At 35.0% G+C, this 21,908-nt stretch overlaps 1 protein-coding gene across 6 annotated transcripts in view; it reads left to right on the top strand.

Annotated features, from left to right (window-relative positions):
• Positions 1 to 19,306, top strand: part of GASK1B (golgi associated kinase 1B) — a 59,874-nt gene extending 40,568 nt beyond the window's left edge. For all 6 annotated transcript variants that reach the window (XM_054485808.2, XM_054485810.2, XM_054485812.2 and 3 more), the window contains 2 exons: positions 12,833 to 13,059; positions 16,282 to 19,306. In XM_054485808.2, the coding sequence (XP_054341783.1) occupies positions 12,833 to 13,059; positions 16,282 to 16,489 (435 nt within the window). In that variant the 3' untranslated portion in view covers positions 16,490 to 19,306. The remainder of the gene's footprint in view (positions 1 to 12,832; positions 13,060 to 16,281) is intronic.
• The last annotated feature ends 2,602 nt before the right edge of the window (positions 19,307 to 21,908 follow it).

The raw sequence follows: 21,908 nt of genomic DNA, 5'->3' as shown, positions 1-21,908 counted from the left end.
ATTTATTGGGCACCTATGATGTGTTCATTGCTTTATATGTTTAGATGTATAGAGACAGGGAAAGTGATATAGAATAAGTACATATACAGATCTACTTGTGATACCAAGGAACATTTTTTGCAGGGAAATAATGTAAACAAATGGTAAAACATGACAAAAAAGTAGAATTTTATCAAAGAAGGGTTTGGGCTATTTTAATATTAGTAACAAGGAAGTTTGACTTATAGTTTTATTTTATTCAATTATTTTATTATGCTAAGTTTAATTTATGACACTGTATTTTTAAACACATCATCACATTTCAGGAGACAGCACAAAGGATTTTTTTTAATGCATGTGTAGGTAAACAATAATTTACTTTAATAGCAAGTGGTCACTTCATCCTCTCAAACTTGATGTCTAGAAGTAATTTGTTACCTCATCACCTAACAATCTGTCATCTTGACTGGCCTATATTTATTCATGACATTACTATTTTTGAAATATGCCAGGTTTGAGATTTTTGTGTCCTCTTTTAATGTTTCTCTGCTTAGTGTTTCATATTCAAGTAGCAGCGAACTTTCATGTTCCTCAAAATCATTCCTGTCACTTTTTCCTTTTCATTTCTATTAATGTTACCTCAGTCAGACTTTTGTCAATGTAGATCAAGATGCTGTAAGAGACTCTTAACTAATCTCCTGGTCTTTAGTCTTCCCCAACTGCCAATTAATGTGCAAATCATTGCTGAATTTATCTTTCCTATTTCCCTTTTAATCATATTGCCACTTGCAAAATAAAATCTCTAAAGACTTCCATTTGATTGGAAAATAAAGTTTAAATTTTTACAACATTAAAAAATTATTACAGAAAATTAAACATATTAAAAAGAAGACAGGATATTATAATAAACCCCTATGTGCCTGTCACTCAGCTTCAACAATTATCAGCTCATGATCCATCTTGTTAAATCTCTATCTCTGTCTACTTTCCACATCCACATTAATTTCAAGAAAATAATTGGCATTATATTATTTCATCTGTAAATATTTCAGTATGTATCACTAGGAGATAAAACACATAAGCACATTACTATTATCACACACAAAATAAAACTGAGAAGTGATTTAGTCAAATATCCAATCAGTGGCCACATTTTTGTTTCATAAGTGTCATTTATATATTTCAGTTTGTTTATTTGAATCAAGATTTAAATAATGCCCACACTTTGTGATTGGTTGGTGTGTCTTCTAATCAATAGACTTCATCTCTGTATCTTCTCTCTTCCCTTTCAATAGCTTGTTGAAGAAACCAGATCATCTGTTTTGTAGAGTTCACACTCTCGATTTTGCTGGTTATACTTTTGTGGTGCCTTTCTTTTGCCCTTCCGTTGTCTATATTCCCTATAGATTGGTGTTGAATTGATGATCAAATTTAGATTTGATTTATTTTGTCAAGTCTTCTTTGTAGATAGTGCTGTGTTCTTTTATCAGAAGACATCATAACTGGTTAGTCCTTTTTCTAATAATAGCAGCTATTGATGTTCACATTGATCCACCAGTTCACTGGGAATTGAAAAATGGTGATATATTAGTTATATCATTAATTCTTCATTTATTAGTTAGACTACTTCTTTAAAGAGAAATTTCACCTCATGTCCTGTTTGGTTATCCAGGGGTACAGTTTATATAGAAAAAAAATAACATTGCTTTTAATAAATCCAATGACCTAATTTGCTGACTTTCCAATCTTGCCTGCTATTTCCTCATACGGGGTGTGTGTGTGTGTGTGTGTGTGTGTGTGTGTGTGTGTGCGCGCACATGCATGTGTGTGTGTCGTAGTTTGGTCTATCCACTGTTGATTAAATATGCCCCACACTCTTGTTCATGGTCTATTCACCACTGCCTTTAGTGGTAGAGATTATATAGGTCTTTCTTTGAATGTTCTACGGTGTGGAGCTGCTCATTATGGTATTTGGTGCTGTAAGAAACCACAACATCGGCCGGGTGCGGTGGCTCACACTTGTAATCCCAGCACTTTGGGAGGCTGAGGCGGGCTGACCACGAGGTCAGGACATCCAAACCATCCTGGCTAACACAGTGAAACCCCTTCTCTAGTAAAAATACAGAAAAATTAGTCTGGCGTGGTGGCGGGCGCCTGTAGTCCCAGCTACTCGGGAAGCTGAGGCAGGAGAATGACATGAACCCGGGAGGCGGAGCTTGCAGTGAGCCGAGATTGCGCCACTGCACTCTAGCCTGTGCGACAGAGCGAGACTCTGTCTCAAAAAAAAAAAAAAAAAAAAAAAGTAAATACAAAGGCACTGACCTATGAATCTCCCTTTTGGGCATTAACATCATTTTTCTAGTGGAGACTTGACTTTTAAGACCACATTCTCTCACTTCACATAATTTAAGCATTTTTTCATGAAGGCAACTTTAAGAAAAAGAATAGCCTAGCCACCCTGACCCATGTTCCTTATAGGGGCATAGCTTATGGGATACCTGTCCTCAATAACCAGAAGGTACTTCTGAATGTTTTCTGATACATTCTGGTTATTGTGGCCAGATATCTCATAAGCTATGCCTCTATAATGATCATGGGTCATTACAGCATGTGCTGGTACACATCCTTTTCAGACTGATCTTTGTCTCAAAGCATATCTCTTCCGTTAAGAAACATATAGATTCCTCATATGTCTGCTTCCAACTTGAAAGCCTCTAGAACTTAATATATTCTTTCCACCTACTATCTAGCACTCATGCTCAGAGATTGCTGGAGTTGTTGTTCTAAAGCCTCATCTGCATAACATGTAGACTAGAAAATTGGTTAACATAAGTCTTTGCTCTTGAATCAGTCTGAATTAAAGGAGGAAATATCCGATCAAATCTGTTATATTTATAATTTCAAATTGCTAAGTGACAACCAGTTGAGCATTACTGGATTCATTCTAATTTTATTATTAATCAAAAGTGCAGTATGTATTTTTAAATTTTATGTCTCTTTTGCTTATTTCCACCCTTGTGGTGGATTTTTTAGACTGTGTTGAAATTGATCAGTGCATAGTTAGTATGCTTCAATCGTAAGTCTAGTTATAGACATAGCTGGGCTAGGATGAGAGACTTGAGGAAGCCTGTGTGATTTCATAAATAACCATTTGAGATTCAAACATTGTTTAACGTATTGCTGGGATTAGCTTTTGGGATTGGCTTCTTCACTAAGCCTGTGCCATTGAACCATAGACAGTCTGAGACCAACCTTGATGGGTATGTTCGAGCAAAGCAAGAGGTCAAAGCACTGAACCTCTGAGTAAGTCTGGTAGGATGCAAATATAACAGTTTTGGAAAAATGAACATGATAGTGTTGCATAGGAACATCTGAGAGGGCAGGCAGATACTCACTGGGCTCAATGTATATGGTTTTTGTATGTATTTTTTAAAATTTATGACTCATTATTGGCTAATGAAGAAGTACATTCAGAGAGGGTTAAGGGTTAAGTGAGAGCTGGTTCAACCAGTGCAAAAGTAGGGTAAGTATTCTATTAGTTTCATGCTCTTCCCAACCATATTCATGATGTTTATGGACACATATCACTAAGAGATATATGGAGCTTCCAAGAATTATTACTGTTGTATGGTCAAATTGAATGGAACTGTTTGGGGCATGGTTTTTGTGTGCCTTTCCGGGAGTCCATAAGGGTGAAACTATTTTCACAGTAATACTGAGACCTTTGTTTTTTCGCTTTTTTCAGTGTTGATATATGCAGTAGTAGTTAAATCTGTTGATGCTTTAGCATGAATAAAGGCAGGCACCAAACTATACCAGTGGTCATTGTACTCTTCACTGTCACTGCAGTCACAGGAAGAAAAATAGCACATGAAATAAATGCCAGATTCCCTTAAAATTTTTCTTGAAGCAATGAAAATCTATTAATTTTTAAAAATCTCTACCTGTAAGTCCCTGTCTTTTTAATATCCTGTGTGACAAAATGAGAATGTGTAAAGCACATCGACTGTATCCCATAGTGCAATGGTTGTCTTGAGGAAACCACTTACGTAATTGTTTGAATTGTGAGCTGAACTAGCTGCTTTTTTCATTAAATGCCATTTTAACTTGAAAGAACAATTCCACTTCTCTCATTTGTTTGGAAAGTATAGCAAGTTCCTTTAAAATATCTTATTTGTATTAACATATGATAGGTTATTTTTATATGAATTTAATGCATACTTATTTTTAAATTCTTGGCTTTAATTTTTCATTTAATAAGGTAAATAACCACAAATGAATACTTTTAGGGGGTCCTCAGTAATTTTTAAGAGTGTCAAAGAATTCTGAAATCAAAAGTTTGAAGACCACTGCTGTAGGTTATCTTTTCTGAAATAAACTCCCTTTTGTCTATATAAGATCTAGTAACTTCAAAGGTAATTACATTTCTGTGATTCTAAGATTCTGTGATTTTAAGATTTTGAGATTTCCACAAAAGGATGGGTAGGGGAAAACAGACCTTTTAGTAGATAGCTATCTGCATTCTGTTTCAATGAGTGAACTGAGTGGAGCTGGTATGCGTTTTTTGATTTCTTTCAACAAACATTTATAAAGTACCTGCACTGTATAAAGTATAATGTTGGTTGCTATAGAGAATACCCAGTGAATCATTCTTAGAGGCATTAAGTTGTAATCTTCGTGAAAGCAAGAACTTTGTCTTTTCTAGCAGGGGAAGCATCGTGGTAGGCAGGCGGATGTCTTTTGAAATCCACACGAGTCACTTGTTTCATCTCCTTAGGCAGGTTGCTATCCTCTCTGAACATTTTTCTTCAATTGTAATATGGGAAAAATATATACTATTCTGGATTATTTTGATGATTAGGAACTTTTAATGTAAAGTGCTTTGGCAGTGTTCTGAAATATTTTAGCCAGGTTATATAAAGGGCTTGATTTTGTAGCTATTTTCTAACCCAAGAAGCATAGAAACATAGAATGGAAAATTCTATATGTGTATGTAAAAGTAATTTTTAAGAAAAGTTTAATTCATAAGAGCAAAATTTATTTTTAGTGGCCAGAAAATAATTAGGCTTTCAAAATTAATTTATTTTTTCAAACGAGAACTGATTTTTATAAAAAAGTATAAGTTAAAATAGCTATTAGATTTGTTTGCTACATTATGTTCTGTTAACCATAACCAAAACTGAGTTTTAATATAGTAATTTAGCTTATCTTTACTTATTTTTGTCATTTTCCTTTAAAAATTTATATTATAGAAAAAAATTGATAGAAATTCTATGTTAATAATAAAAGTAATACACATCGAGTTAAACAAAAGAAGGTTTTCAGTGATACTATTCCTTCAGATGTAAATGAACATGTTTTACTTATTTCTAATTCGATTTTATAGATTTAGTTCCAAATAGAAAAGCATTTAAAAATTTTGTTACAATAAGGTTATTTCATTTCCATGTTAAATTTATTGCCAATAGCAATTCATTCTGTAAATCAGAATTTCATAAAATGCAAAAATTTTTTTTTAGTCTGAGTGTTCTTTTTAAATCTTTACAGGAAAATGGATGTGTCTTTGACAGAGACTATTTTCATGTATCTCTGCTTGTGCAAATTATAGAACATAAATTTTCTTTCTCCAAAAATAAATTTTTGCTTGCCTGGTGACTCCAGTCTTTCTGTGGCATAGTGATGTTTGGCTTCTGGTTCTTATTGAGAGGTGCAGTATATGGATTTTAAACATTGCATCTATAGAAATCGATCCAAATGTATAATAGCCTTAGAATATTTTTACTTATACGTGAAGAAATACTGTGTCATTACGTGTCATTTATTAATGTGGAAGAAACTAGAGATTCTTCCCTGGGTTGATATACACTGACATTTATTTTTAAACATGGAATTCGAAAGTAGAGGTGGAGTAGAGCAATGAATGCTCTTTACAGAGGCAGAGGCACAAGGGAGCCTATACCCATTGTTAGATTTCTATATTGCAGACTATTTTTACATTTCTCTTCATTCATCAACTGCTCTTCAAGTCACATATGCATGCTCACTAATTTAACAGTCACCTGTTGTCATGGCAGCAGAGAACAAAAATGAAATTCATTATTTTATGCGGTGAGAGTTCGCAGGTGATACAGGTGCTGGCGGGGGTGGAGCAGGGGGGAATACTGTGGGCTTTTGCTTTGTATAGCTCCCCAAGCAAGAGGCTGTGTCTGTATTAACAAGTGCCATGGGATTGTGGCACTTTGTCTGAGGTTGCATTCTCTACAATCTAGTGTCCCTTTATACACTCATTAGACTACATAGGGCCAACTCTAGTTCTGTTGATAATATGGCAACCATACAATGGTTTTCATCAAGACAAATTCATGTAAAGGGATTTTCCAGTGTAAATTATTAGCTGATAAACAAATAAGTCCATGTGTTTTTGCATCTGTCTGTCTGAAGGGGTGCTGATAATGATAACAATTCTCACTGTCTTTTTCCCTTTTTGAAATAATTAAAATAATTGTTGAAAATGGAACTTTTTTCTAAATGAGATATCCAATGAGGTAACTTGGATTGAAAGAAATCTTCCAGAAAACTGCTAATTATAGAAAAGCATTTCCTTTGGTTATTTCTGTAAACCTGCCTAGTATGTATTTATTGAATGCCTATTACATACATGGCATTGTGGCGGACGCTCTGTGAGATATGGGAATTCATTATCCATGGTTAGTTAATTTAGACCCACATAAAGAAACTAACCAAAAGCATGTAACAAGCACAGGCCATTCCATTATTTGGCCTGTTCAATTTTTTTTGCACTTTATTCAGTATATGCTACATTTAAAAAAAATTCGTTATCTTGATAAGCCACCATTATTTTGTTTATTTGACTGTTCCCAATACAAAACAGTGCTTTGGAGGAGCATCGTAAATAGCCAAATACAAAATGGGTGCCAACTTTCAGCAGGGTTCATTCAATAACAAACATTTATTGAGTACCTACTATGTGCTAGGCATTGGGTGAAAACTATGGTGAATGTTAAATTCCCCCAATTACATGTCTTATTGCATATTTATACTTTCTGTCTGATATCCATTCTTCTTTCTAAAGATGCAGTTTTTAAATGCTAAAATGCATCATTTGAAAAGAGATGCTGAGGATCTTAAGATGCTGACTTACCAAACCAGAAACACACACACCTACATATACACTTGTGATTATACCCTCACTTAGACCCTTAAAGAGGTAGAAAACAGAGGTGGAAAAACAGAGGTTTATCTAATTTAACTAACAGATTTGAATGAGAATAACATTTGGATGGTGGGAATTTCCTACCTATGTTAGGAAAAACATCCTCATTTTACCCTGTTTTTAGCTGTCAAGTACATTCTGTCTGTGTTCCCTTTAGTTGTCATTCTTTTGCTGTTTTCACCTGATGCCCTACCCCCTTGCCTTCAACCTTTCTTCCAGCTTTGCATGAGAAAATAAAAATGAAACTTGCAGACACATAAAAAACTTTTAGCTTTTTTTTTATGGGCACATTGTGTGTTTTGGGGGTCCTGCTATGTTGCCCAGGCTCGATTTGAACTCCTGGGCTCAAGCAATCTTCCTGTCTCAGCCTCTTGAGTAGCTGGGACTGTAGGTGCACATAACTGCACCTAGCTAACAATACTCTTCTTCACCTTTCTCTCTGACTACCTGCCCTAATGTTCCCCTTACTCTCAGTAATGTGGTCTTCTATTGTGCTACTCAAAGTATGATCCAAGGACCCATGCCACTTCATACCAGTTCATGATGAGATAGTGCAAAGTTACAAGTAAGCGTTTAGAAACTTTGATAATAATTTGATAGAATAATTTTGTCTGCTGAATCTAACAAGATGTTTATCTGGTATTTTCCATTTCAAAAACTTTATTTCTCTAATGATTAATCATTTTTTTAAACAAAACAATAGTCTACATAGAGAAGCACTGGCCAAATACATTCATTGTATCTCTAAAGATGCCTTTGGATTTCTTACCTCTATGCCTTTGCCTGGTTTTTAGCTAACACTGCCTGGCTCTTAAAATTTAACTGTAATGTCATCTCCTTCATGAGTTTTTCTCTGAAATCCTACTGAAGTTCTTTGTATTTCTGATGAAACTTTTATAACTAATATTTTAAATTCAGTATCATTTAACATTCTACACAAATGCGCCTCCTTTTTGCAGTATCATTTTGGAGACTACCCCCGAGAGATACAATCAGGATGGATAAGAGCATGGACTTTAAAGCTGTAGATACCTGGACTGGAATCCTGAGTTCTGTCATTTAAGAGTTGAGGGGACTTGGGGAGGTCAACTAGCCCTTTTTTGCCTCAGTTTACTCATTTATCAAATGAGACTATTGGTATCACCTGTGTCTTAAGGTTACTATGAGGATTAAATGAAATAATACATATGAAGCATTAAGTATACAGTTCCTGGCACATACTAAACACTCAATATAAAACTGCTATTAATATTTTTATTATTAATATTAGCAGCATTTTATATATATAAATAAAATAAAAATACAGTACTTTTTTTTTTTTTTTTTTGAGACGGAGTCTTACCCTGTCGCCCATGCTGGAGTGCAATGGGGCAATCTCGGCTCACTGCAACCTCCGCTTCCCGGGTTCAAGTGATTCTCCTGCCTCAGCCTCCTGAGTAGCTGGGATTACAGGCGTGTGCCACCACGCCCGGTATCTTTAGTAGAGATGGGGTTTCACCATGTTGGCCAGGCTGGTCTCAAACTCCTGACCTTGTGACCCACCCACCTCAACCTTCCAAAGTGCTGGGATTACAGGCATGAGCCAGCATGCCTGGCCAAAATATAGTACTTTTTATTGACTTCATCCAAGCATTGCCTGAAATTAGTGATTTAATCATATTGTTTTGAGGAAAAAGAAGATATGAAGAAACTGACACAATTTCTTGATAGACCCATTTTTGAAGACATAGCTGGTGTGGGTAGTGTGCATAGGGATGGAACATCTTTAGGTGTCTGCAGATTTCTAATGGGTTTTGGGGAACTAGGAGAGTGCTGCAGAGGCACCCTTGTGTAAGTGCTGCAAGCTTAAGTTGAATCACTCATGAGATGCTTTTTTCCTACAGGCAAAACTAACACTACCAAAGGAAAATGGAATTTTAAAAAAAGTTTAGAAGAAGGAAATATATCTAAAAATATCCCACCACCACCACCAAAAAATTTGGCTGGAACACCTGGGTTTTTCTGAGTATAATTTTAGTTAGGTAAACATTGAAAAGATGTATTTTCCTAAGAAAGGAAAGACTCATTTAATGGAAAATGGTGATTGGCAGTATTTTAAGATGCAGAAGATTAGTTTTGGAAAAGATATTCCTGTTTTAAAGAATAAGATGTGAATTTGAACAAGCAGCAATAATGAGGACTAATACTCATTATTGCTTAGCTGACAAAATGTATCCCCAAATAGCCTTCTTTGTAGGATAATTACCTACACAGACACGTAGATGTGCACTACAGTGCTTAATCATGCAGTAGTTAAGTGATTGTTTTAATGTGTGCACTAAACAAGTATATTAAAACCATATTATGGATTCATAGCTATGTAGGATATGCTTTATTAGGCTTTAAAAAATAGATAAGCTGTCTTAAAAGTAAGCATAAATATGCTCAATAGAAAACTAAATTAACTGCCTAACAAAATGGCACTGAATTTAAGGGAGTAGATTATGTTTTTGTGGTCAAGTTATTTTTGGTATATTGAATGTGAATTCAAAAGGAAGCCTATAAACAAAATTTCGAGAAGAGCTAGAGAAGATGAATTAAGAGGTACGTAAGCCCTTGCTAGACAAGGGCAATAATACAAAGACATAATTTACTATAGTTGGAGGATAAGGAAAACAAAGTAAAACCTAGATTATTTGAGACCTTACAGCTGATTTTACATCTGTAGGTGTACACACAGTGTTTGCACGCATGCACACACACACACACACACATATGCCCATCAAGTACATATATAGATCTGAAAAAAATGAGTGGCAACATTTTCTATAAGAGAAGTTGGGCTGAATGCACACACCTGTTTTCAGTAATAATGTCTCTTAGATCTGAATGGCACAACAGTCTATCAGGGAGGTGGTGAAATCATCACAGACTGTTGAGTGATTCAAAATTAGATCAGAGGAAGTACTTTAAAAGTACACTGTAGCAAAAAATCTAATGTTGGTAAGGCAATAAAAAGATGACCTAAATCAATCTTTTCAGCCTTTAACTTTTAATGCTTTTGTGTAGTTTAAAAATAGAAAAATATAATGTTTACAGAAGTACTGAAAGGGCCTTATCTCTAAAGAGCTTATTATTTAACATAAATATATGATATTCATGGTTTTGTTATAGAAACAGTACAAATATAGTTATGTATCTTAGTCCTTTCCCCACTACTATGAAATCCACAATGATGGAAGAACTAAGGGTTTGAAGAAGCATTTAAGAAATGTTTGGTAGCATTTTCTTTACGTGTTGTATTCCAAACACATATGTCCAATATAATAGACTTTGATATTTAGTCAAAATTAAATAAGATTTAAGTTTTTTTATTTTTAATGTTAATGTAACTAGATAAAACAATGATGATGATAAAATGGTATACAGATTCTTTGAGAATCATTAGTTAATGTGTATTTAAAAAAAGGGGTGATTGAATGGGAAGCAGCTTATAGAAAAGTTAGTTTTCATGTTCTTTCTGACCTTAACTTAAATAATTGGCAATCAGATGCAGTCAGTCTCTTTTATATCATTTGATTTCTCTTATATTCAAAGTCAGTGAAGGTACTGCATAAAATGACTGAAATTGAGAAGAAAGGGCTCAATAAAGTTTTCTAACAGTTTCTAATTTCTGCTTTTTTCATTTCATGTGGTATTCTAACCTACAGTGATTTGCTTGGGGCACTCTTGCTCACCTTTGGGAAACCTTATTCTCATGTCAATCAAATGCATATTAACAAGCAGTGGTAACTTACTGTTCCCTGGAGTCAGCCTATGTGACTTTTTGGATAAACTATGGGTTAGACTTATGGTCCCATGGATCAGTGGCTTGGAACCAATCTTGACGGAGCCCTCCTTTTCTGTGACTGTTTCTAGGCCAGCAGTGTACCCTTTGACTGGTGTAAATGCTTGGTCGCTCGCTTGCCACACATGTGACCAGCTTTACATAAACTTCATAGAAAATTGGCTTATGCTAACTTCTCTTACAATCCTTGATCTCAAGTATGCTGTTTGATACAAAGTCCATTTACATACAGAAAACAGAGAAGAAAGTCCTTTGTCCAGTTCTTGAAGCTTGCTCTGGTAGCAAAGGAAAACTAAATAACCATTTCAATTTTCCATTGGAAGTGGTAATGGTGGAGAGGTGCTGACCATGGGTAACATTTGTCTTGGTGCCTAGCTCACTGATAGGATGTAGAAGATGTTCAATAAGTGTTTGTTGGATAAACGAATAAATGATCATTCCAAAGTAGGCTAAATTTTGGCACTGCTTTTCTGCATCCCTTTCTAAGCAGCTGGTCTCCTAGACAGCTCCATGGGAGCTGCAGAAACACAGGAGGATGAGAAAAAGATGGGAATTTAATACCAAAAGAATAGAAGTGGCAGTGTCTGTCTAGCCATCTTTTGACTAGTTAGCCTAAAACCATTCAATATGACGTACTGGGGGAAAAAATCATGGAATTTTGGAGACAAACTACTTCGCTACTTACTTACTAATATTCTACCCAGGGCAGGTTACTTAATGTCTCTGAGGCTGAATTTTTCTTCATTTAAAATGGATAAATTACTGTTTGTCTTAGAAGCTTGTTTTGAGGTAAATAACTTTGGATGGTATGTAGGTGTGTCTCAACAAAAGTAACAGTAGTTTTCATTTTTTGAGTGTCTTATAGATGCTTGGGACAGGGATGGAGGGTGTACACATATTTTCGTCAATCTTTCTACCAGGTGTTCAAGGTAGAGTATCATTCCTGTTACTCAGGCATTTACATTGAGAGTCAGTGATGAAAAGGAATCTACACAAGGTTGCAGAGCTCAGAAGTGTGAAAGCAGAGATTTGACTTAAATTTATCTAATTCCTTTGCCCAGGCTTTATTTTACCTGATTCATAAATATTATTTCTTTCCTTGTCCAAAAGAAATGGAATTAAACGGTTCTTCTTTTTCTAATTAATCTGGTTACCCTCTTCTATAGGGTGGTATCCTTAACTCCCATACTAAACTTCAGTAGGCCCATTTTGTTCACTTGTTTAGAATCTAGCTGTGGCCTACATTTAGATAATGCTTTTAGGTTTTATGATTGCATCTCACATCTTTTCAATAGATTTCTTCTATGTAATTTCAAGTTAGATTACTGTAATACTAAAGTCCAGATAGGCTAGGGGATGCAATAAACTTTTTGTGGCAATGAAGTAACTCCAATTTCCCATAAGCCACTTGAGGGAGAAAACAAGACAGAGCCTTCCAGACACATAAAAGTACAACGGTGTTTCTTCTGCTGTGCATGGAGTCAGAGATTCTGCTGGCCATGTGTCTGTATGTGATGTCAGTGGGAACTTTGAATATTTAGGGTGGAGATGCCTAACTTGGATAATCTGACTTTGGATCTATTAGCAGAAGCTGGAAATGCTTATAACTATGACTGAGTCAGAAGGATATGAACCTTGGACTTGTTCTGACAGTTGCCTTTAATTAAATGAGCCTGGCCCTCTTAGATTCTGGCAAGTCAGCTATTCAGAAAGCACTGGTCTTTGAAAATCTTGTAACTTTCCCAAGTTTTGTTTTCACTCAGCATCTTGGATTTTGTGTTTTCCATTTACAGATTTATAATCGTTTAGATTCAAATTGCTGTGGATTCAGACCTCGCAAGGAAGATGCCTGTGTACAGAATGGATTGAGGCCAAAATGTGATGACCAAGGTTCTGCGGCTCTAGCACACATTATCCAGCGAAAGCATGACCCAAGGCATTTGGTTTTTATAGACAACAAGGGTTTCTTTGACAGGAGTGAAGATAACTTAAACTTCAAATTGTTAGAAGGCATCAAAGAGTAAGTTTTATAGTAACATCTGCAGGACATCACATTTATGTTAGATAAGTAGCAAGGTTCTGAGAAAACTCACATCTTACATCTGATCATTTTAACCCTTGAAAATAATTGTGAATGTGGAATCTGGGAATCGAGACCAAGAAGGGAAAGAAACCCAAGAAGAACAGAACCAGAGTGCAGCCATGGCGCCTCTATCAACAACCAATACCGCCTACAAAGCACATGCTACATTTCACATTCATGATGTTGCTTGGTTCTCATGTGGGTTTTGTTGGAAGAATGCAGGGACCTCTGGCATAGGATTTGGCAGAGGAGGGATAAGCAGGTGGCAGAGGCTCCATTATTAGGCATAAGATAGGACATGGGAAGAACTAATAGACGTGCAAATATTGACATGGCAGAATGTCCAAATTCATAATGAACTCAAGTGACTTTTATGAATGCAGTGGAAAATGACAGCCAATCTGGTAAGCAAGGCATAATCTCAAAGGAAAGCTGGCTGTAGAATTCAGCAGGAGGATTTCTCAGCATTTTGAAATCCTTCGAGGAGACATAGATTAAGGGGAAAAGTAACACCTGAAAGAGAGGGCTTATGGAGGCTAGTTAGGGAAGAATTATTTATTTACTTAGGGTTGACCAAGAATTCAGGGAAGATCTCAAAGATCTGAGGACATCCGGCAAGACTCAGAAAGAATGCAGAGTGGAGAGGGAACCAAAGAAGGAGTTCTGCAATGCAGAAGTTAAAACACAGTGGTTGCTCATGGCACACTTGATCATACATCTATTGGAAATAAAGGAAATTAAGACATTTAGTAATGGCAAGAACCCAGCTATAAAGCGTGAGCTGTTCAACCCCAGCAGTGGAAATTGTGGCTGAATGTCAAGCTCCACAGCATAGTGGGCAGAGCCACTCTCCATACTTCCCATCTTAGTCAGAAATCAGATTGACTAAGAGACTGTGGTAGGGTGGAGACCTAAAAATAGAAGGTTCATTGGTAAAATAGGTAACCAGCTGTGTGAAGCTAGGTGACTGCTGGAAAGCTCATGAGCAAGTCTAAAATTGAGGTTAGAACCCAAGTCTTCCAAATGCAAGTCCAGTATTTTTTTTTTTCTGTAATAACTGTGGTGTTATTTCTGTAGTAACTGTGGTGTGCTCTGTTACTATTACTCTTGTTAATAATATTCTGGAGCATATTTCTGTAATAACTGTGGTGTGCTCTGTTACTATTACTCTTGTTAATAATATTCTGGAGCATATTTCAATCATTCTTCCTAAACACTATGACTTACATGGTGTGGATTTTATGTACTTTAGCATTAAGAGCAATACTGTTCCTGTAAGAGTTTTATAAGACACGATTTTATAAGTTTTTGCCGGGTCTTGCTCTGTTGATACTTGTTTCTCACATCTCTTTGTGGATTGAAGGCAGGATATGTGGCAGGTTCTCTCTTTTAAGCTAAGGAAATTTTATTTATGGGAAAATTTAGTTTTCTAAGACATCACTTACTAAGGTGATATTACAGGGTCTTCTTGAATCCCTAAATTCCCTCTTAGAATTATGAGTGCCTGAAGAATACAGTCCATCCATTTCATACATTTATGTAAATGTGAATATCTTTATTTCTTCTTTCAAAGAAGATTTATGTTTAAATGCATTATGAGGAGTAATGGGTTTGAAATTAAATCTTCTTTGAAAATATAATTCACACATTGAAAAGCAAAAATGAAGGCTTTTCTAATCCCTGATTTATGCATTGAATATTCCTACTATTATATCAATGTAGTGCAGAGACAGGTAATATTTTTGCTTTCCTTTATGAAAAGGATTAGCCACTAAGGAGATCCAATGGTTTTAACGATTTCGTCTCATACATTCTGCCACAGCTAAATTAGTTGAAGGGCTATAGAACTGACAATTCATGGATTATTAACACTTCATAAAGCAAAAATGCTACTTAATACTAGAGCCCCTAATGTTTAGGCCCTAAACTATATAGTAATGTCTTCAGGGAACTCAGAGCATCTTATAAACATTCTTTCATTCCACACTTCCTCACATGCATTAAGCATGTCCAGCGCTGTGGCCTTTGTTCTTTCTGCAGCATCAGAACTGCTAGAGCACCTGATCCTTGGCTTTCGGGCACCCTCTGTGCCATCTCCATTGTGCTCCATTGAAATTTGGAAGAGGTGCTTAGAAGGCCTGAAATTTCTGGCAAAGTGTACTGTTTAAGCAAGTATATATGTTCTCACTATAGTTTTTGAGGTATAACTGAGTTTATTAGAAATGTACTCTTAAAACAATATTTTTACTGTGCTTTTATCAGCATTTTAATGAAAGCTGAGAAATGTCAAATTGGGGATTTAGCAAAATATTACTTATGTTTTTGATCTAGAAATTTTGCTAAGTCCTTCAGATAATGTACATGCTGGACTCCTGGCTTTCTACTTTCTAAACGAAGAAAAGCAAGCACAATGCATTCTTTTAAGGTAATTCAGCAAAGACCCCTCTAAATTGGTCTTAGGTTTTCCAGAGAGACTTTCATTGTGGAACTAAAACTTTTCTCTGAAACTTGAGTTTTGCTAAAATTATTTGAAAACATTTTAATACTCCAGTTAAATAAAATGATCCTAAATCCTCAGAGTTCCAGGAGTATGACTCAAAGACAATTCTTTCTTTAATTTGATGTTTCTGAATGAATCTTATCGCATTTTAGTACAAACATTTTTTATTATTTCACATAAATTCAGTTGTGTAACTTCTATTCAGGCAGAATACTTTATTGAAGTTGTCATTATCAATTTGTCTCTCATATTTTCTTGCATAAAATCCCACCCTGACACATCTGAGGATACTGTTCAGATCCTTGACAGATTAAAGGGGTTTTCACAGGTGAAATGAGCCTGACTAAGAAAAAGTATTTCTACCAGTCTAATAGGATCCTTTCTTATTCCATGCCTTTGTTTGAGTGTACAGAATGACCTTAAGTAAGATGTCTGTCATGTTCTGAATGGTGCAGAATATTCAGTTCACTGGAAACACTTTCTTCTAGTATATTATTATTAAGAGAAGTGTCATCTTGGCAGTGACAAAAATGTTTTGGTTCTCAAAGCTACCATTTGATAGTGTGATTTATGACAGATTAATGAAAGGCAGGACAGTTGGGTAAGGAGTACTATTCCCAAGCAATTACTAAGATTGAAATATCATTTTATCTTTTCAGGTTTCCCGCTTCTGCAGTTTCCGTTTTGAAGAGCCAGCACTTACGGCAGAAACTTCTTCAGTCTCTGTTTCTTGATAAAGTGTACTGGGAAAGTCAAGGAGGTAGACAAGGAATTGAAAAGCTTATCGATGTAATAGAACACAGAGCCAAAATTCTTATCACCTATATCAATGCACACGGGGTCAAAGTATTACCTATGAATGAATGACAAAAGAAACTTCTGGCTAGGGTGTTAGATATATTTATGCATTTTTGGTTTTGTTTTTAAATCAAGCACATCAACCTCAAGCCCGTTTAGCAATGAGGCAGTGTAGATGAATACGTAAAATAAATGACTTTAACCAAGTAGCTATAATGGGACTGAGCACTGTATGCATACTTAAAAAGGTTTTGAAAAACAAACTACTTGAGAAATATTTGTTTATATTTTTCTCTAACATCATGCTATGTGTGAATCTGAACATCTGACAACAGAAGTTTCGGTTATTATTCTAGCTAAGTTTTGAAAACATTTGTCATGTTGTTTAATAGAAGAGTGCAAACCAGAGGTACTGACTCCATTAATAAACCATATTTTGTGCCATTTTGAGTGTTCTGACCAAATACTAATGGGAATGATTCTTGACATTTTTCTGTTGCTGATTGTTAACATAGAGCAGTCTCTACACTACCCTGAGGCAACTCTACATTGGGACACTGAGGCCCACAGCCTTCAAGAGCATCAGAGCTGACCATACATTTAAACAGAAATGCTGGTTTATTTGCAAAATCACCAGTATATTTTCTATTGTGTCTATAAATAATCAGCCATTTAAGTACAAGAATCATATTTTCCATTCCTTTTTAGAAATTTATTTTGTTGCCCCTATGGAAATCATTCACATCTGACAATTTATATGTTAAAGAGTTTTACTCTCTCTATTTTGGTCCAATTTGTATCTAGTGGCTGAGAAATTAAATAATTCTAAAGTATGAAGTTACCTATCTGAAAATGTACCTACAGAGTATCATTTTAAAATGGATGTCTCTTAAAAATTTTGTTACTTTTACAAACGATGTAATATAATTTATGTACATTTTATTAATAATAGTAAATTCCTTAAAATTTGTTCTATGTAGTTATATTTAATTTGATTTAATGGTTACTGCCCAGATATTGAGAATTGGTCCAAATATTGAGTGTGTTTCAATATATTATCTGGCTTATTTCAACATGAGTAATATGAGCAAAATAAGTTAAAATCTGCCTCTGATCAATTTTCCTCATGGCTAGAGCTAAAACAGTAAATTTGGACAATATTAAGCCTCAAATAATCATCTCCAAACTCCCTCTAACACTTTTTAAATCAGATTGGAAGACATGGACAAATCAGGTTCATGTGTTGCATCTTTATGTCCTTTGCCAATATCCAAGATCATCACATATGGCAGATATTCACATAGAGTTTCAAATTCATAATAGATTACCATTACCCTCCTACCCTTACACATCCTACTCCTTATTTAAAAGTTCTATTTGTGACTTTTTCATTTCCCGAAAGTTTAGAAATACAATTTGAGAATGTTTATAATACATTCTCTCCTGTCTTTTCACAGTCACGTCTGTTATTGCTAAAATACACCACATTTTCTTTGTTCTGGTCAAGGGTAACTCAATATCTGTGTGAAAGAGAACTACTAACAACATTACAATAGAGGCTAGATTTGAAAAAAAATCTATAGATCTAATTGATACAATTGTAGAACAAAATGTCAAAATAATGTTTTAAGTATAAGAGAAGATGGGCCAAAGAGAGAGAGATCATTTGAAAATCTAATTGTAGCTTTTCTAGGCTCACATTCATGTACTACTTTTAGCACCCTTATGGGCTGTGCTCGCCCCCTGGACAGTTGAACTTTGGATTATCTTCCTCTTCAATTTTCCCTCTGTTGACCTGAGTGTCTCCCTCTGCTTCTACAGATTTATAGTACTCCTTGGCTCTTTTGAGTCTCCACTTTTACTCACTGTCTCTGGGATTTTTGAGATCCTTTTCTTCTCTTATAAATCATCCTCTTAATGAAAATTAGCCTAACAAAAGTTTGGAGACTGGAGTTCTACTTTGAGCCACTGACTTGAAATAACTCTTTTGGCACGTTGCCTGACATCTTATCTTACCAAGGTGGCGTATTTGCATTTTTACTGCTTAAAACATTTTTTTTTTTACCATCTTGATCCAGATTTATCATACTGATGGTAGGACTAACAGGCTTTTTAGAAGCTGGCTTTAACTTTGAGTCTCAAGCTACAATGCTGTTGGGCAGCCTGATCTTCCCACGTGAGGGTTTAACTTTGTTTATTTGCCTCCAGTTATTCCAAAATGCTTATTAAATGAAAGGCCCAGGAACATGTTCATTGTAGTCACCTTTGCTTTTTAACAATTTTGTTTTGTAATCAATGAGTAATTCATGATGAATTATTTTTGACTAATGGATAGCTGAAGGCCAGGCTTTTAATTCTAATAGGTAATGTTCTTCTTTTGTCTTATTGGAACAATGAGAATACTCTGTGCATTTCAAATGCACTCCGATTATGCTGTGGTTTCATTCACATAAGCACAATATGTGTTTTATTTATAACTTCATAACAAATTTATAATATAATAATTTACCTTAGCAGACATGCAAAAGCTTATTCTTGTGTGACTTACTTTCTTTAAGCTAATAATATAAAAATAAATATGTATCTTAAAAATCTATAATAAAACATTAGAAATTAAAGATATGTGCTTTTTATTTTGCAGATGAGTTCATTTGCTTTTGTAGATGTGTTTTCAAAGCTAGGTACAGAGGAATGTTTGCTACCTTTAGCGGTGAAAAAAGAAAGAGAGTCAAGAATTTTGTTGGATTGTGTTTGTGTGTGCATATATTTGATGTCATCATTATATTTGTAATCTTTGGACTTGTAATCATAGCCTGTTTATTCTACTGTGCCATTAAATATACTTTACCTTATACATAACGAATAAAATCCTTAGATGCAGACTTATTTACACACTGTCTTATGAAATTCTTATGTTTATGTCAGCACAGAACAAGCACACATTTAGAGCATTCATCTGAAAATTATATGGAAATTGAACATGGGTCAAATAAAGATGATAAAGACCTTTTTTTAAAAAATTAAGTATCATAAACAATAATCAAGAATTTTCATTCATGAAAGATAACTAGAATTGACTTGTCAGATAAAGATGATAAAAATTGACACTTGGGACTACTAGGGGGGACAAGTGTTGAAAAACTAACTCTTGGGTATTATGCTCTGCACCTAGGTGATGGGATCATTCATATCCCAAACCTCAGCATCACGCAGTATGCCCAGGTAACAACTCTGCACATTTACCCCCTGAATCTAAAATAAATGTTGAAAAAGAAGAAAAAAAAGAAAGAATTGACTTGTCAGAAAAATTATATGAAACGTGGAAATAGCCAGAAGAGAGTTTTGTGTGTTTTTACAGTGCAATGCTGGGCTTAATTTTCTATTACATGGGCTACTTAACAATGCAGGAGGGCAGAGACTTGTAGACTTTGGTTCCATAGAGATGCAAATAATTTCCTTCTGGTGGAAGAGATAACCTTAATGATTATAATTTATTACTCTGTTGGGCATTAACCAGTTTTAAATCTAGTCCAACAATCTTATCCTAATATTGCCTATAAATATTTAGCTTTTGAAATACTCTTTTAAATGGTTTTTACCATCTCACCAGTGCCATCATTAATTGATTATTTGAATAAAATCTTTATATTCATTTAACATTTTCATACGAATCAGTTTTTTATCTTTTGAAAATTTTGCTTTAATAAACATTTGACCACAGAGCCATATAATTTTATTTGCTTGAGAGTCATGATTTTACATTTTGGAAAATTTTACTTTAATAAACTTTCAAAATACAACTTATACAATTTTTTTTTTTTTTTTTTTTTTTTTTTGAGACGAAGCTTGCTCTGTCGCCCAGGCTGGAGTGCAGTGGCAAGATCTCAGCTCATTGCGGCCTCTGCCTTCTGGGTTCAAGGGATTTTCCTGCCTCAGCCTCCTGAGTAACTGGGATTATAGGCGCCTGCCACCATACCCTGCTAGTTTTTGTATTTTTAGCAGAGATGGGGTTTCACCATGTTGGCCAGGCTGGTCTGGTACTCCTGACCTCAGGTGATCTGCCTGCCTTGGCCTCCCAAAGTGCTGGAATTACAGGAGTGAGCCACAGCACTTGGCTGACTAACACAATTTTATGATAAAATGGGACCATGAAGTCAGCATCTTGTCCAACAACTTCATCCTCCTGATGGAGAAACTAAGGCTTAGTGAGGCAAAGTGACTTGCCCCAGTCTATACAAACTGTTGACCTAGAATCTTCAATGTTGAAACTGACTTAGAAAGTTGGAAATCCAAGATTTTCTCAGAGATTTATTATCTACCAAGATAAAATAAGAAATCCCAATTTTATAAACCTTGAAGGTTTTACATAGGCATATTGATATGTAGTAAAAATTTTAGAGCACTGTTTTATGAACATTTGGAGAGCAGAATAAACAAGAAAGCTACTTATATTATGAAACTTTTGATGATTACATTGCACAGTTGATCAAGAATTGACTATGTGTTATGCTCTGTTAAACAATGCAGATACACGAATTAATAAGTAAATTTTTAACATGTTAACCATCAGTCAAGACCTGTAATTGGGCTTTAAGTTGTATCTTTAGTAGCAAAAATGTAGGAAAACAATTCTTTTGAGAAGTGTCCAGAAATGAACTCTTATTAGACTAGAGAGGGGATTTGGTACTCACAGTAAGAGTTTGCCTATCTGTAGTTTATTGTCAATGATTGCTGCTTGAAATGATAGTTCAGAGTCACGTTGTGGCTAAATGATCTAATCACCTCAATATGTTCTGCAGACATCATCATGTTCCAGTGTCATGTTACAATAATAGATTAACACTGTTTTGCAACCTAATGAATATACTGATTTATCAGAAATGCATTAATTTATATTCTGTGTTGTACCAGTGGTATTTAGCCTTTTATGAAATCTGGGTCTCTTTGAGAAGCTGATTAAAAGTTCAGCTGTCTATACAGTTCTGTATATAGTTTCATGGGGCTCTCAGATCTGCAGATACCCATTTATGGAGCTCTTCCTTCCCAGGTCTATGGTCTCCCAGGTTAAGAAAGCTTGCTTTCCAGTGTATTTAAGAAGATGGGAAATTATATTATTTGCATTCAGAAGATCTTCACCTAATATATTTTAAAAGCTTTGTTTTTATGCAAAGGTGAAAACTTAGGTTTTGGTAAAGAATATTTAATGAGATACTTTATTTACCAATGAAAGCTGAGAGACAATTTACTTTACCAATTCTTAAACATTTTCAGCCCATACCATCAATTCCAAATTCACTACCATTTACTTAATCAACTATAGAAACAAACCTTCGAGTTTATTTTCACTTCAACCTTTAATTTATTAAAAAGTACCAGTTACCTGTTTTGTTTGCTGTGAAATACAAAAGATCTCAGATAGTCACTTTTAAAATTGTGTTTTGCACAGGAACAAAAAACCAAACACCGCATGTTCTCACTCATAAGTGGG

This window comes from Pongo pygmaeus, chromosome 3 (assembly GCF_028885625.2).
Source record: "Pongo pygmaeus isolate AG05252 chromosome 3, NHGRI_mPonPyg2-v2.0_pri, whole genome shotgun sequence".
Lineage (NCBI taxonomy): Eukaryota > Metazoa > Chordata > Mammalia > Primates > Hominidae > Pongo > Pongo pygmaeus.
This window is presented reverse-complemented; position numbering and strand designations above follow the sequence as displayed.